This window comes from Sinocyclocheilus rhinocerous, unplaced genomic scaffold (assembly GCF_001515625.1).
Source record: "Sinocyclocheilus rhinocerous isolate Xijiao unplaced genomic scaffold, SAMN03320098_v1.1 scaffold738, whole genome shotgun sequence".
In the NCBI taxonomy this organism is placed as follows: domain Eukaryota; kingdom Metazoa; phylum Chordata; class Actinopteri; order Cypriniformes; family Cyprinidae; genus Sinocyclocheilus; species Sinocyclocheilus rhinocerous.
Window position 1 is genome coordinate 527,387 of NW_015633949.1, and position 15,078 is coordinate 542,464.

Below are 15,078 nucleotides of genomic sequence, written 5' to 3' on the forward strand. Positions count from 1 at the left end.
CCCAAAAATTTCAATGGGAATTTCAATTACAATGGATCCTCTGCAGTGAATGGGTAATGGATGTTAATTGATGGGCTGGATTCATGTGGATCACTTGTGGATTATTGTGATGTTTTTATCAGCTGTTTGGATGCTCATTCTGACGGCACCCATTCACTGCAGAGGATCCATTGGTGAGCAAGTGATGTAATGCTAAATTTCTCCCAATCAGTTCTGATGAAGAAACAAACTCATCTACATCTTGGATGGCCTGAGTTTGAGAACAATATCAGCACATTTTCATTTTTGAGAGAACTATCCTTTAAACTTGTCTGTTAGTTGTCAAGAAAGGTAATGTTGCCTTTCACTCCCATCCAATCCATTTCCATGGACTAACCCTCTCTTAGTTACACATCAAAGACCAGGAGTTAAGCCTTGATTTGTGCCACACCACTTCTAATCTTGCATATTATGAATTTACAAGCTTTTGCGATACAAACACTTAATATGTTTGCGATATGTATCACATTGCTATTAGTCATCAAATCACCATAGCTCCTGGTATATGCACACATACCTGGCCACACAGAATTATAAAACAAACAGCATTCTGATTCTAATGGCACATATGCAAACATGTTATCTGCAACATCAGAATAAAACATTACAGCATAAGCAGCTTAAAACTAATCAGTCCTTTGGGCATCACTGGCTCATTTAATTGATGGCAGAACAATGGCGCGTTGACCCTTGAGCCCACTCTCTTCTAATCAACAAGCCCACACATAAACACACTATACAGCAGATAAAGCTGATTCAGGCTGTATAGATCTCATTCACATAGGATTTCTCTATCTGATTAAACGAGTATTTAGGTGATAAAATCTCCATCGCATCTGGAGGGCTGAAAGAGTGCACTTGTGGTGACACCAGACAGACAACCTGATCATTCAGAAATATCTGATGAGCTATTTCACAAAAAGGGCACACAGATTTAAAAAAAAACAACAACAGCTGAACAAAGACTCAAGTTCAAGCAGTAACAAGCTCACAAGGACACTGACTTCAGCCTGTTATGCACATCTTGAGTCTGCAGCAAGTAAACAGCAGTGTCGTGATTTCACACTGACAGCACTTCGGCAGCTCGAAAAGTGATTTCTGAGTTACTACATTGCATTTTTCTTTTAATAAAGCCTAAAACATTTGAAATGGTTATTGGTAGTCTGCAACTGAGTATTATTACTTTAAATGAAGATGTGACTGCATTTACATCCAAATGGTAATTAGCATGAAGCCAAAACACCTTTGAAGTGTAGCTGTTCTGATTCAGATTTACTGAACATAAACAATGCCAGATATCTTTTATACAAAAAAAGAAAAAAAAACATTATTATGCTGTTTTATAAATGCCTATACTGCTAAATATTGTGTCAATAAATATATTTATCCTGCATTTTAAATGTGTTTTGTGCTGTGTGATCTGGCATGAACATGTTTCGAATCCGGATCTAAACTAAATTGCATTTATACCTTCATTCAGTACAAATGTCAGTGTGAATGCTGTAACCTGTTAATATAGCCAGAGAACAAGCTCCACACCACAGATACAGGACGCATAAAACAGGCCTTATGAAGCACTTCATGTTCATGTATTGAGGCCCTCAGGGTCATTTTTGATTACAAAAATGCTTTACAGCAACATAAACACGAGTCGATTTTGGTTCAACAAGAACGTAAGCAAAAATCTCTCCTCGGTCTAATAATCACTGCATGTGCAAACTGTAAAAAAAGCAAACTGTATTGCAAATATAAACATTTCTGCCACTGGTTCTCCCAAGGGGCTCAAGGTGCAATTAAGGTTGAAATATCATAAAAACAAGCAGGTTGAACTGTAAAAGAAACGCTCATTCAGCGTTGTTCTCTGTGGTGGACGCAGTGGTCGCAGTGGCTTTAGCTACTGTTGTTGCCAGTCTGCTTACAGAAGCTCCCTGATCGAGCTCCTCTGACTCCTCCCCCTCCGCCTCCTGCAGGGCATGTTTGTGTGGTGGGCGGAGCCGGGATCTGTGTCTGTAGGGGTAGAAGAAGAGGGCGGGGTCAGGCATGGCCATAGGCTCCTCGGGGCCCGTCACCCTCTCGCGCGGCACACACTCCCTGGCGCGTTCAGTGTGGAGGTGCGAGGAAGGCCGGCTCGAGCTCCGTCGTTTGGGTTTGATGGTGGTCAGGCTGCTGGCACTGGCCTGAGGCGAAGGGTGGATGGGAGGCTTGTCCACACCAGACTGGGCAGGCCTCCTGTGCTGCTGCTGCTGCCTCTGCTGATGGAGTTTCTGCTTGGCTGAATGCAGCTGGAAGGACAGGTACGCAGCCGCCTCTGTCTGCTTCTGCAGCTCGGTGTTGAGCACAGTGGTCCTGTGGCTGCGGTGTTTTAATTCCTCCAGGAAATGGCGCTCCTTTTCCTTCAGACTGGCGCGGAGAGCACCCACTAGGACGGACTTCTGACTCAGCTCCCATCGCAGATCACTCTGGATCTGCTGCTGCTCCTGCAGATGCTCCTCCACCTCCTCACAACGGGCTTCCAGCTGCTCCTCTTCCTCCGTCACCTCTGGGAGACATATAGAACAGAAACGTTTATTGTAATAAATTGTGATTCAGTGTGATTAACCACAGACATGGTCTGTAAGTTCAAGCACTGTTTATTACACAACTTTCAGAAGGTTGATTTTTACAACCTTCTGAAATTATAGACATGACATGATTGTTTCAAGTTCGTCTTGAACAACTTAAATTGTCTTTGCAAGCCCCAAGCAAATTTATCAACATCAACAGACAATCTTAAAGACATTTTGATATTAAAGTATATTATATTGCATCAATAATATATTGTACAAATATATCATATTGTATAAATATGTTTTTAAAAAATTATATAAAAAATTGTGTGACATACTTGTGATCTGTAAATCTTAAATTGAGAAATCAATGTTTTATCCACATTATCGAGTTTATTCTACAACAATGTGAAAATGTGCTCTAACTTTAAAAACATTGTTGAACTGTTCATTATGTACTTACTGTCTGTAAGATTTTTACATGTTTTTGAAAGAGGTCTCTTATTCACACCAAGTAATATTGTGAAATAATAACTGTTTTTTATTTTAATATATTTTAAAATGTAATTTATTCCTGTGATGGCAAAGCTGAATGTTCAGCATCATTACTCCAAACATTTATTGTTTTTATTATTAATATTGAAAACAGTTGTGCTGCTTAATATTTTTGTGGAAACTGATACTTTTTTTTCTTCAGGATTCTGTGATGCATATAAAGTTCAAAAGAACAACATTTATTTTAAATGGAAATCTTGTAACATTATAAATGTCTTTGCTGTCACCTTTGATTAATTTAATGCATCCATGCTGAATAAAAGTATTCATTTATTTGTTCAGGGTTATCAGACACATTAAATGTCTAGGACAAGACCTCCCTGACTACTGTGCCCACAAAGCATAGAGCAAATGTAAAGTAAATCGCTGGCAAAAAAAAATCAAACACGTGTGTAATATGTGTGATTAAAACATTTGGTATATGTACTTTTAAAAACTTGTACTTTAAAATTTTTAACCCTGTGTGTGTCACAAATCAGTCAGGCTCTCTCAGGCAGCTACAGCTCAAGAAGACTCACACTCCTGTCACGTACCAGGTCCAATCAGTAACAGGAAGAGTGTTAAACCGAAGAGGTACGATATACCAAGTTAAACCCTTGACGTTGCGAGTTGGCTGCCTGCACGAAGAAAAATTCATCCCTCTGGCTGATACAACTCCAACCGAAAACATCCTGGACCACTGGAGACGTTCTGCAATGGGGGCCAACATGCTTTCCTACCTGTTTTCCATGACTTCTTCAGTCACCCTTGATTGTCCCTGTGAACACCACGTCCATTGAGAGTCCAGTAGATAAACAATCCGTGGATATCCCTACCTGTTATGCCTCATTCGCAGATGTCTTCTGCCCGGAGCAAACATCCAAGTTACCACCTCATCGACCATGGGACTGTGCCATCGACCTGGAACCGGGTGAGTCAGTACCCTGTGGATGTGTCTATCTCCCTATCCATACCCGAACAGAAGGCCATGGAGGAGTACATAGACGAGGCTCTCAAGCAAGGTTACATCTGTCCTTCCACTTCTCCTGCTGCTTCCAGTTTCTACTTCCTGGCAAAAAGGAGGCTTGCGGCCTTGCAGTGACTACCGGGCACTCGACAAGATCACCATAAAGTTCCGATATCCTCTTCCCCTCGTCCCAGCTGCTTTGGAACAACTTTGGGGAGCCTCCATTTACACCAAGTTGGACCTTCGAAGAACCTACAACCTCATTCGGATACGTGAGGGGGTCGAGTGGAAGGCCGCCTTTATTACTCCAGCTGGACACTATGAGTACCGGGTTATGCTGTATGGCCTGATCAACGGCCCCTCCGTATTCCAGAATTTCATGAACAAGGTACTCCGGAACTTCCTGAACCGATTTGCGATCGTGTAAATTGACGACAACCAAACTGTTGTTAAAAATGGCATACTCATCTTAGGCATACATACATATGCATATAGTAATCTTACCGTGAATGAAAAAAAAAAAAAAAAAAAACTTGACCACTGACACAGAAGCTAGGATAGGTGTGGTATGTGTTGGGTATGTGTCATTATTACATTATTATTATTACATCATTATTATTATTATTATTATTACTTTTATTATTATTGATATTACAGTTGCCGTCATCACAAGGTATTATTGTTATCATCACCATCTTTAGTATTATTATTATTATTATGCATGTTAGTACTACTTAATACTACTACTATTATTCAGATTGTCATTGCTGTTTATTTTCATTGCTGTTATTATCATTGCTGTTCTATTGCTGTTTTTGTGTTTTGTGTTCACCGTATGTTGTATGTTTTGCACTCTTAATAAAAAAAATAATAATTTGACCACAACCATCAACAGGCCTTACACCATTCCTATGTATACTTGGCTACCAGCCCCCGCTGTTCCTGTGGTCAGGTGAACCATCGGAGGTACCATTCGTCTGCGCCCACCTTGTTGTAAGTCCCAAATACATCGGTCCATTCCAGGGCAAAAGTCAAATTAATCCTGTCACATATGAACTCAAGCTCCCCTCACAGTATAAGATTCATCCAGTCTTTCACGTCTCCCTGATAAAACCTTACCATCCACCTGTATCTGCTTCTTCCACAGAGTCTGGCCCCAGTGACGAGCCCCCTGCGCCTCAGATCATCGAGGATCCTGTCAAGGAAATTCTGGACTCCTGACGCCGTGGTGGCCGTTTGGAATATTTGGTGGACTGGGAGAATTATGGCCCAGAGGAAAGATGCTGGGTACCTCGAGATGACATTCTAGATGCGGCTCTTCTCACAGAATTCCATCAACAACATCCTCATCGTCCAGCTCCTCGAGCATGGGGTAGGTCACCGTGATGTCGGGGTCCTCGGTCCGTTGGAGCGTACCATGTAGAGGGGAGTAATGTCACAGATCGAACAGACTCTCTCACCTCCACTACCCAGCACTCCCAATCACCCGAATATTAACTACCCGCACCTGTCAACAATTACAATGTCATCGGCACACTATTTAAGCACACACCTCAGCCTCAGTCAGCGTCTGGCCTTGAACTAGGAAAGACTCACTTACCTGGTCTCTGTGCTTACCTGTGAAGATTCCTGGTACTCCTATGTCTGTTCTCGAAGATATCTCCAGTTACTATTTACCTGTGGATACCATTGTTGAGGTGTGTGCTTCTCCGTCTCTATCGCCATCTGTAAGACAAAGCAGGACTGTTCTATTCGTCATCAATACTCTGCTCATTCAGTTTATGCTTGCTATACTCACCTGTTTTCTCCTGATCTCGCCCTGTGTCCAAATAAATTTGTTTCTGGATTCATATACCCTCTGTTCAGTATATATTTCCTGACAGTGTGGTGAATTAAACCCCCCTGTAATTCACATCTAGAGTTTAGCCCATGTTTTACATGCAGCATAAACATAAACCAGAAAAAGTGAAGACTCAGAAGTATCATGTATAATCTACCTTGTGATTTGAAACCGGCATGAATAATATGAACAAGCCCTCCATCTAAAATCAGATTTAGCCGTAAAACCAAATTCCTAACTAATCTGCGATCTAAAAGGTAAGTGGATGTGGGAGAGGAAAGTAGACAAAAGGCTCTTCTGTGCCCAAGGATTACGGGACTCACTGACCAAATCCAAATCAACTAATCTCATCTCTGGTCTGGCTACTGGCATGGTGTGCCATCTGTTCAGGGTTATCAGACACATTAAATGTCTAGGATAAGACCTCCCTAAGCACGCTTGACTACTCTGCCCTCAAAGCATAGAGCAAATGTGAAGTAAATAATTGTATTCTCATTAGAAAGCCACTTTGGAAAAAGGTTTCTACTAAATCAATAAATGTAAAAGTATAGAGCACTATTAACAAATCTTAAATCACTATCATATTACTGTAAATTCCATGTATCTGACACTATATACTGTAAATTATGAGTGAGAAAATGTGTCATAGAATTAGTTCGAAGCATGGAAGAGCAGCTGGTGTTTAACATGTCATTTAACTATAATTAAACAAATGAAGGATAAAATGTATTTTTCAGTTGAAGGCGTCTTTACCCTCACATTAATGTAATGTCTTTCAGATAAAATGGCAGGCTAAGTAGACCAAAGGTGAGTTATAGGAATCAGTGTCAGACATTCTACACCTGATCCACATGAACCTGATGACCTTTTGCTGTGAGCTCAACAACTTTCCCTCTTTTTTGTCTCACTTGTGTGTTTTTTTTTTCTATTTTATTGCACTATACTAGCACATCAGTTTGTCCAGATTGTCCTGATTTCACAGCCAGCCTATCAGTCCCACCCCATGCATCCAGACTGAGATGAACTCATGATGTGACTATAGAAAATGCTGTGTTATCCGATCCCTAAATCTGATCTCTCCACTGTTCCTCATTGAGTTCACTTTTTGCTGCCTCTGACCCTTTTAATAGAATGTGTAATGAAACTGAGATGTCGACAACAATCAGTTGACAAAGGTATTTGTGCAGATAGGAAGTGATAGACATCAAAAAAAGATGAGTATTGTTCATTTAATATTCACATTGTGCAAGCAATATGCTTGTAAATTATGAAATCATTTCCATCATCAAACAGTGTTTGTTCCTTTGGGCTTCTTTGAAGACTAAACTAACACATCCAAAACATGCTGATGTTTGATCTCAGATGAAAAATCATTCACAGCAAAGAAGTATTACATTGTAAACAGGCTTCGGTAGTCACAACGCAGCATCAGTTAACACGCCCTGTTTCTATTTGTGATGCACCGCAGTTACTTCAGAAGATTATTTTGCCTGTCCGTGAGAAATAAAATGATTTCAGCATTAAATATTTCACTCTTCCACTTGTCTGTGTATCTGCGTTCTGAACATACTGTTATTATGTGCACTGGCAATGTGTATTTTACAGTGACTGTAGGATACATTGTTAGGTCAGTAGGTGGAGACATAAGTAAATCATTGGGTCCGTGTACTTTTGTGTCCATTCGTTTTTTTTATAACCATGATGGAAAAAAATGAAAAAAGAATGGTTGTTGTATTTTAAAATTTAAATTAGTACTTTACACACAAAATGCTGCCCGAAAAAGTAAAATATTGACTTCTTTTCAGATTTTTTAAATGACTTTTAGCACCTTTAACAAACATTTTCAAAATGCACAAATATAGAAAAATGTCAATTTTACAAGTTTTCTTTGGCCAAATTAGAAGTAGGCTAATTCTCCTGCTAGAGCCGTCTCTGGAACAATGCAGAGACCTAATTCATTACATTATATGATTTTAAAATAGACACTGCAGAATTCTGGGAACTTTATCATCATGAAATTAAATATTGGGGTATAATTTAGTCATAATTTTGTGTGCTATCTGGGTCACGGTATTGGAGAGGACCATGCATGGTCACTCAATGCACGTTCAGTATGAGCGCTACACATGAGGCTTTAATATATGGGGTAAATATACTGTATAAATATAACATAGAAATATATAAAATTATCATTTCTCCTACTTCTCCAGATACAGGCAGTGCCCGGTTCCAGAATCAAATCACTGAGGGTGTTTCTGAAATAATTGAGGGTGCTCTAGCCTTAATGTACATCTCTTTTGACATATTTTTGACATGAATGTCACTCCCAAAACTTTGCAGCATGTGAGAGGTCACTGGTCCTCTTAGTAGCATCATGAAAAACAAAACTTATTCAAATTCTGAATGGATTATAGCCAAAGAGTATAATCACTAAAAAGTGTCACTCATTTCAGTTTATCGCTATCTCCAAAAGTTCCGTTATAATCAATGAAGCTCTACACTGCATAGTGAATTTGTTATTTAAATCTTTTTTTGTTCGTTTTAATGAGAGATTCCCGAGCGTGCAGCACTGATCAAAACTGTGGTGTTTTGAGCGGTGAATGGATTCTAACGTAAATGCCTCAGCTTAGCCATTGCGTTCAAGAAATCAACAGAAATGTCGGTGATTGCACGCTAAAAATAGAAACCTTTGAAGCTCTCCAAAGTTCAAACACAAATACACACTGGAGCGTCTGGAAAATATGTTTCGTCAGTATATCCTATTTCTACAGCTTCAACTGAGGTGCTCTTGCTTTCATTTCGTTCCCCCTAACACTCCCGTAGAACTGGTCCTGGATGCATTTAAATGCAAAGACACATGTAATAATGTAATGTTTTTAGGCGTGAACAATTATCAAGATCACAAAAATATCTAAGCCAAAGGTTTTCATAAAGCAATAGATTAGAGGTAGCCACATCAGTAGCGCGAGAGGGAGCTTAGGCCATCTGTACAGAGACAGTAAAAAAAGCTAGAAACTAAATTTAGCAGTTATATTCATTAAAAAACGAGCTTTATGTAATTTTTATGATTTTTAATGAAATACGAATTTTGAATAATGAAAATTAGTTTGTGTCTGCTTACTCTATTCATCAGTGTTTGAACCATTAAGGAAAAAACACCTTTTCCATATTTTATTTCTGGGTTAAAAAACAAAAAAATGAATAGACACAAAAGTACACAGACCTCATTGAATCATTCAATCAGCTGATTCGTTTGGACACAACAGTTCATTCAGGAACGCAACTGCTATGTATGTGTTGCTCAGCGACGTAAAGGTTTATTACACCTTCGTTTGGAATTATCTTCACTGGCAGAGCACAAATACATGAAATATTGGTAATATTGTGTCTTAAATATAAGTTACACAATATTAACTTCTTGTTTATTGAACTGTTGTAGAAAAAAAATATCATACTAACAACCTTGATCCTGGAAACTTTGCAGTTAGGCCACAGCTTTGTTGCAGTAGAGAAGACATTAAAATAAAGGTATTTATTCCTGTGATGGTAAAGCTGAATTTTCAGCAGCCGTTAATCCAGTTTTCAGTGTCACATGATCCTTACTATTATCAATGTTGAAAATAGTTGTGCTGTGGAATATTTTTAAGGATATATATATATACAGTGGGTACGGAAAGTATTCAGACCCCCTTAAATTTTTCACTCTTTGTTATATTGCAGCCATTTGCTAAAATCATATAGAAAGTTACAAACAAAGAATCTCACTGACGCCAAACTTTTGAATTGTAGTGTACATGATGTTCATATTGTGGTAACTGATTACTAAATTATTAGTCATTTGTACAAACAGATTTAAAACTCACCACGTCTGATTATAATTTAAAAATCTATTTTTTCTTTTCTATTCTCATTTTTTTTGTGCTATTCCTCTCTGTCTCCTTGCCCAACTTTGTCTCAGCAAAAGAACAAGCTGTAATTGAACACCCCCACTGGGAATGTGCAGCAAGCGTAGACGAAAACGCAGGCAGGATCAATTTGTGGGAGGATGAGGCTGCGTCAGGCTGGAGGAGAGAGGGATGACCTGCAGTACGGAGAGGAGTCGTCTCCTGCTTGTACATTGTGTGGCGCTTAATGTGCGATTGGTTTGCATTTTAGATAAATTATTATCACATTAATAAGACATGGTCATTAAAACACTATATTTGCATTAAATCTAATCACTAGAATTTTGCTGATTATATGGAACTGTAACAACAAAAGAAGTGTCTAGTGGATAATTTTATTTATTATCAGAGTCAATATGTTTTCATGTATGCCAAAGTCTTTCAAATGTGATCTAGTAACAAATATCAATATCTACCAGCATATAACCTAAATACTAGCTACAGCTGTTGTTCTTGTTGCTGTGTACTGAACTGAACACCTGTGCCAAAAATACAAAAACTCCATTCACAAATACATGAAACAACATTTTTGGAATGCAACAGAGCTCACCTGCTTCACTCCTGCCTGGGGGCTTCATGTTGAGTTCCTGTGTAAGTTCTGTAAGTAACACACAGATACACTTTTATTTCTGAGCCTTTTTAAAAAAAAATTTTTTTATGATACATTCCAGAATCATTATAGACCATGCCATAAGTTCTAAATTAGTACTGATTTGGAATTAATTTGATTCGATTTAGCATTTATATGATTCAATGAATTGTTTAGTGCATAAAATGTCCCACCCTACATTTTACATTTCATTTGGACATGTGTCAGATTATGGATGTAAAAGCAATAAAAAGTAAAATAAAGCAATAATAAAGCCAATTAATTTAAATTAAACAATATAATTTACCCTACCATTCAAAAGTATGGGGGCAGAATGATTTTTTTTAAAGAAATTAATACTTTTATTTAGCAATAATTCATTCAATTGTTTAAAACTGACAGTAAATATACTTATAATGTTGCAAAAATATTCTTTCAAATAAATGCGGTTCTTTTGAATTTTCTATTCATCACAGAATCCCCTCTCCCTCTCCCCAAAAAACATGGTTTCCACAAAAATATTAAGCAGACCAACTGTTTTCAATACTGATAAAGTGATAATAATAAGAAATGTTTCTTGAGCACCAAATCATCATTTGCTTTGCAATCACAGGAATCAATTACGTTTGAAAATATATTAAAATGGATGTTTTATAAAATAAATAGTTGTTTTAAATTGTAATAATATTCTACAATATTACTATTTTTACCGTATTTTTGACTAAATAAATGTTGAGTATGACTTTAAACACATTTAAAAAAATCTTACTGACCCCAAAGTTTTGAATGGTAGTGTATATATCAAAGGGTTGCAAAAGAAAAACTGATTTCCTGTGGTGCAGATACTGAGAAGGCTTTAAACTATAGTATGATTGGTTGCTCTACAGGGCAGAACAGCAAAGAGATGAATATGCAGTGTGCTGGTTTTTCTGCGCTAGCAGGCTCAGCACATTTCCAGCAATGTTCAGGTTGAAAGGTCGTGTCCTATATTACTGAGAGGGAAAACACAAACCCTGCACTGACAGGAAGCTATTGACCCATGGTTCTCTCTGTGGAGCCTGTGCCACCAAAGAGAGCAACGTAACCCTGCTCTCCTCTGCACTGGATCTGTGCATCTAGGGCATGACAACACAATTAAATTGCATGCTAACATTATATTTGGATTGACATCCAATTAGGTGTGATTTATGATAAATGAAATGTTGCTCAATTCAATTATGTGCGTTGTTTCATGTGTGTACAACTACTCAAAATCAAATGCAGGTGGCTGTACTGTGGGAATGGTCATGACACACACCTGTACAGCGTTTCTGGAGGGACAGGATCTCCAGATGTAGTCCATGCAGCAGAGACAGCTGCTCCTGTCTAAGGAACACAATGCTCCTCTCCACACTCTCCACCTGCTGCTCCAGCGAGACCACCTGTGACCCCTTCACCAAACGAAACACAGGGATATTTACAGTATATAACCGTTTCTCTCCATGGTACCCTCGTTAGTTGTCTAGGTAATTGATTAGCTCCACCCTTTTGTTATCTTGTTAACCTGTGTGTATATATACCCCCGTGTTAGCCTTAGTCTTTGTCAGTTGTTGTCTTTGCTATGTTGTAGCGTGTTTTCCTTTGCCTTGTTCTCCCTGTGTTCTTGTTTCCTGTTTATGCCCTGGATTACAAAACCTCACACTGCTAGCATTTGGATCCTGCCTCTCCTCTTCCATGCATCAACCCGTTACAGTTTCAGTCAAGTAAAGGTACGAATAAAACATTTAATAAAAGACTTAATGTTATATTTACCTCAGGAAAGTTGACCGATGTTCATAGTTTGTTAGTTAGCTAGAAAAAATCACTAGAAAGGTGCTTATTTACTTAACCTGTTCATTATTTATGAATGACATCAGTCATGAAGACAAGTTCTTATGAAAAAATACCTTGTGTGCAATTTAAATGTTTGTACTGTAGGCTGTACAGCATTTTTAATTGAGTGTGAATATAATAGGCTATATATAATTAGTAAATATGATAAGTATAAAATGAATATAATATGTTTTAGGTATTATATTCATAATTGTAATAGTAATATTATATTTATGTACCAAATGAGAGGGTTCCCATAGTTTACAGCATTAGATGATTTTTTCCATTTTTTTCCAACTGAGAGATTTTTTTCCTAGAAAAACTGACGTGCACCTGAAATATTTACAAATTAATTAATATCAAATTACATTGTATGATACCATATACCGTGAAACTTTTCTGAGATGGTTATCATACAGTGAAAATATTATACCAATACAACCCTATATGTGACATGAACATTTGAGATCTTGGAGTCTTTACTATTGAGCTGATGAGTTGAATGAGATGTGTTTGATTAGGGAGACATCTACAATGTAGTTGTATGCAATTCAGTTTGGGGACTTCAGGACAAAGATTTGGAAGCACTGTCTTATAGTATAGCCTACTCATTGGGCACCAATAGTTTGGTCCAGTTTGGTCCTGGGCCCCATGAATTCCAGCAGCAGTTCTGCTGAAATATACACTAGAGTCAGCAAATTAATGAGGGCTGGGTACAAAATGCCAATAAAAGGGACAAAATGTCACTGAAATTGAAACTGTGGTGCAAAAATTCTGCTTTTATTTATGTATTTATTTGTTTGTTTTATTTTATTTTACATTATCTAATAATATATTCCTATAACCCTATTATATTATTCTAGGCCCATGTCAGTTATACAAATAGTCACAAACTGTGAGTTGATGCTAATTTCATTTTATAGGTAACAGTATGACTCAATAGAGAATTTATGTTAATAAATTTTTTAAATTTAAGTATTTTACATCAAAGATCAAAGAAAAATGTACTTTAATAAAAAATATATATATTAAAAAAAAACGTAATTTTTGCGTAGTTCTCTACCTGATCTGACCCCTTAAAATGATGTTGGTGTGACAGTCACATTGATTCATTCATAATAAATAATATTTTGTACTTGAATAAAACCAGTTATTTTGGTTGTTAAACACATTTTAGTTATCTTGAAAAAATATTTTTACAAATTATATTAATTTTATAATATTTACAATATCATTTAGAAAATAAATTCATTTTTTTGTATTTTTATGGATAATTTGAACATTTGGGTTTACCGTGATCTTAAGTGATAACTTCTGAGCGTTATTGTGCTTATTATAAACACCACAGATGTGAAACAATTCATGCTCGCAGACACGTTGTGTAATACTACTACATCCCACTGTAAACCATTTAAATGTCAATAAGTTCCTGATTAGTCACTCTTTCCCATATAACATGGCCATAAAAGCCTTCGATAACACTGCGCATATTATCCAGCACTCACCGTATTTTCCATTAGCGTGGCTTATATTGGTATCCAACAGATGAGGCGTTATAATGAAGAGAATGAACGTGCTCCTTCACTTCCACATCTCTGCCCTTCAAAGAACCGACCCATGAACATATAGGATGACGACATCTTTAAAAAAGATCAATACGCATCTCAAAGGGGGACTTAAAGACGGATCTGCCCCAGAATAACGGGAGAGGTTTCGCGAGAAAGACGAGATTTCAATCCTTCGTTATCTTGGCCAACGTACAACTGTTGTATCCCACAATGTCACGATCGATTAAAGTGATCTGGCTCAAGAGTGCTCGTGCGTCCTGCGTCTACTGAACGGCATCATCCTCATCATCGCGATGACAGACGGCAGGAAGCGGCTCCTTCAGTACCAGGGCAATGATGCAACTGATGGAGGAAACATCGATGCTCTGAGGAACTCTCCACTGCACATCCTATCTCATACGTGCATCTCTAGTGGTTCTTTGCAGTCGCACATTAAGCTAAGGCGCGTCATGTATTACAATAAACTGAGCTGAAGTACAGCTGAATTATACAACGTTTAGTTCCAGTCCTCGAATTTGATTGGCCGAGCGGCGTTTCATGAATATTTAATTAGCATATGGGCTGTTCTCTGTTTGTATAACTCAAACCAAGAGTATGTGTATTGACTTAATTTAAAGTTGATATTTTATTTTTAGTTTGTTGTTATGTATTATATGCATTTTTCGAGTCTAGTAGCCTACTGTAGGCTACGTGAGCAATGGGGAGTGAAAGCGGAGTGGAGTTTTATTGGAGCAAGGAGTGTTTGGTGGTTTGTCTCGTGCCAGAATGTCTGGAATCGCTCCCCATATGCCCTCATTTAACTATTTACTATTCCCCTATATAGGCTATGCTATGGAGTTTTGTCCACTGTAGAGGACATTATGTTTTAGCGATTTCTCGGAGACGTTACATGTCACAGTTTTAAATCTGGATGTCCGTACAGCGTACAGAGCACATTCAGGGCTTTTCAGAGATACCAAATGATTGGATGTTTCACCATGACCACTCCCCCTCCTTGGTCTTTAAAAATGGCTGACATTCATTTAGTGATCAAATGTAACACCCTAATGGAAATATGATAATATTTTGTAATTATCATTTAAATCTGACTAATTGACAAATTGTATGCCATAAATCAACATCTCAGGAAAATGTTATGGGGTTTAAAATATGACCTTCTGTTATGAAACAGGACATCAATTTCATACATAATGTCCACTG

At 37.8% G+C, this 15,078-nt stretch overlaps 1 protein-coding gene across 2 annotated transcripts; it reads right to left on the reverse strand.

The window, feature by feature from the left end:
- Window positions 1-249: 249 nt before the first annotated feature.
- LOC107744787 (coiled-coil domain-containing protein 92-like) lies at window positions 250-14,314 on the reverse strand. 2 transcript variants are annotated; one of them, XM_016558606.1, is made up of 4 exons: window positions 13,816-14,314; window positions 11,757-11,889; window positions 10,421-10,468; window positions 250-2,578 (listed from the first exon to the last, which is right to left on the reverse strand). In XM_016558606.1, exons 1-4 carry the CDS (start codon window positions 13,825-13,827, stop codon window positions 1,884-1,886), a joined length of 888 nt encoding a protein of 295 aa, XP_016414092.1. In that variant the 5' UTR covers window positions 13,828-14,314; the 3' UTR covers window positions 250-1,883. The 2 variants fall into 2 exon arrangements, with proteins under 2 accessions (XP_016414092.1, XP_016414093.1); XM_016558607.1 differs by lacking the exons at window positions 10,421-10,468; window positions 11,757-11,889; window positions 13,816-14,314 and adding an exon at window positions 5,764-5,980.
- Window positions 14,315-15,078: the final 764 nt, after the last annotated feature.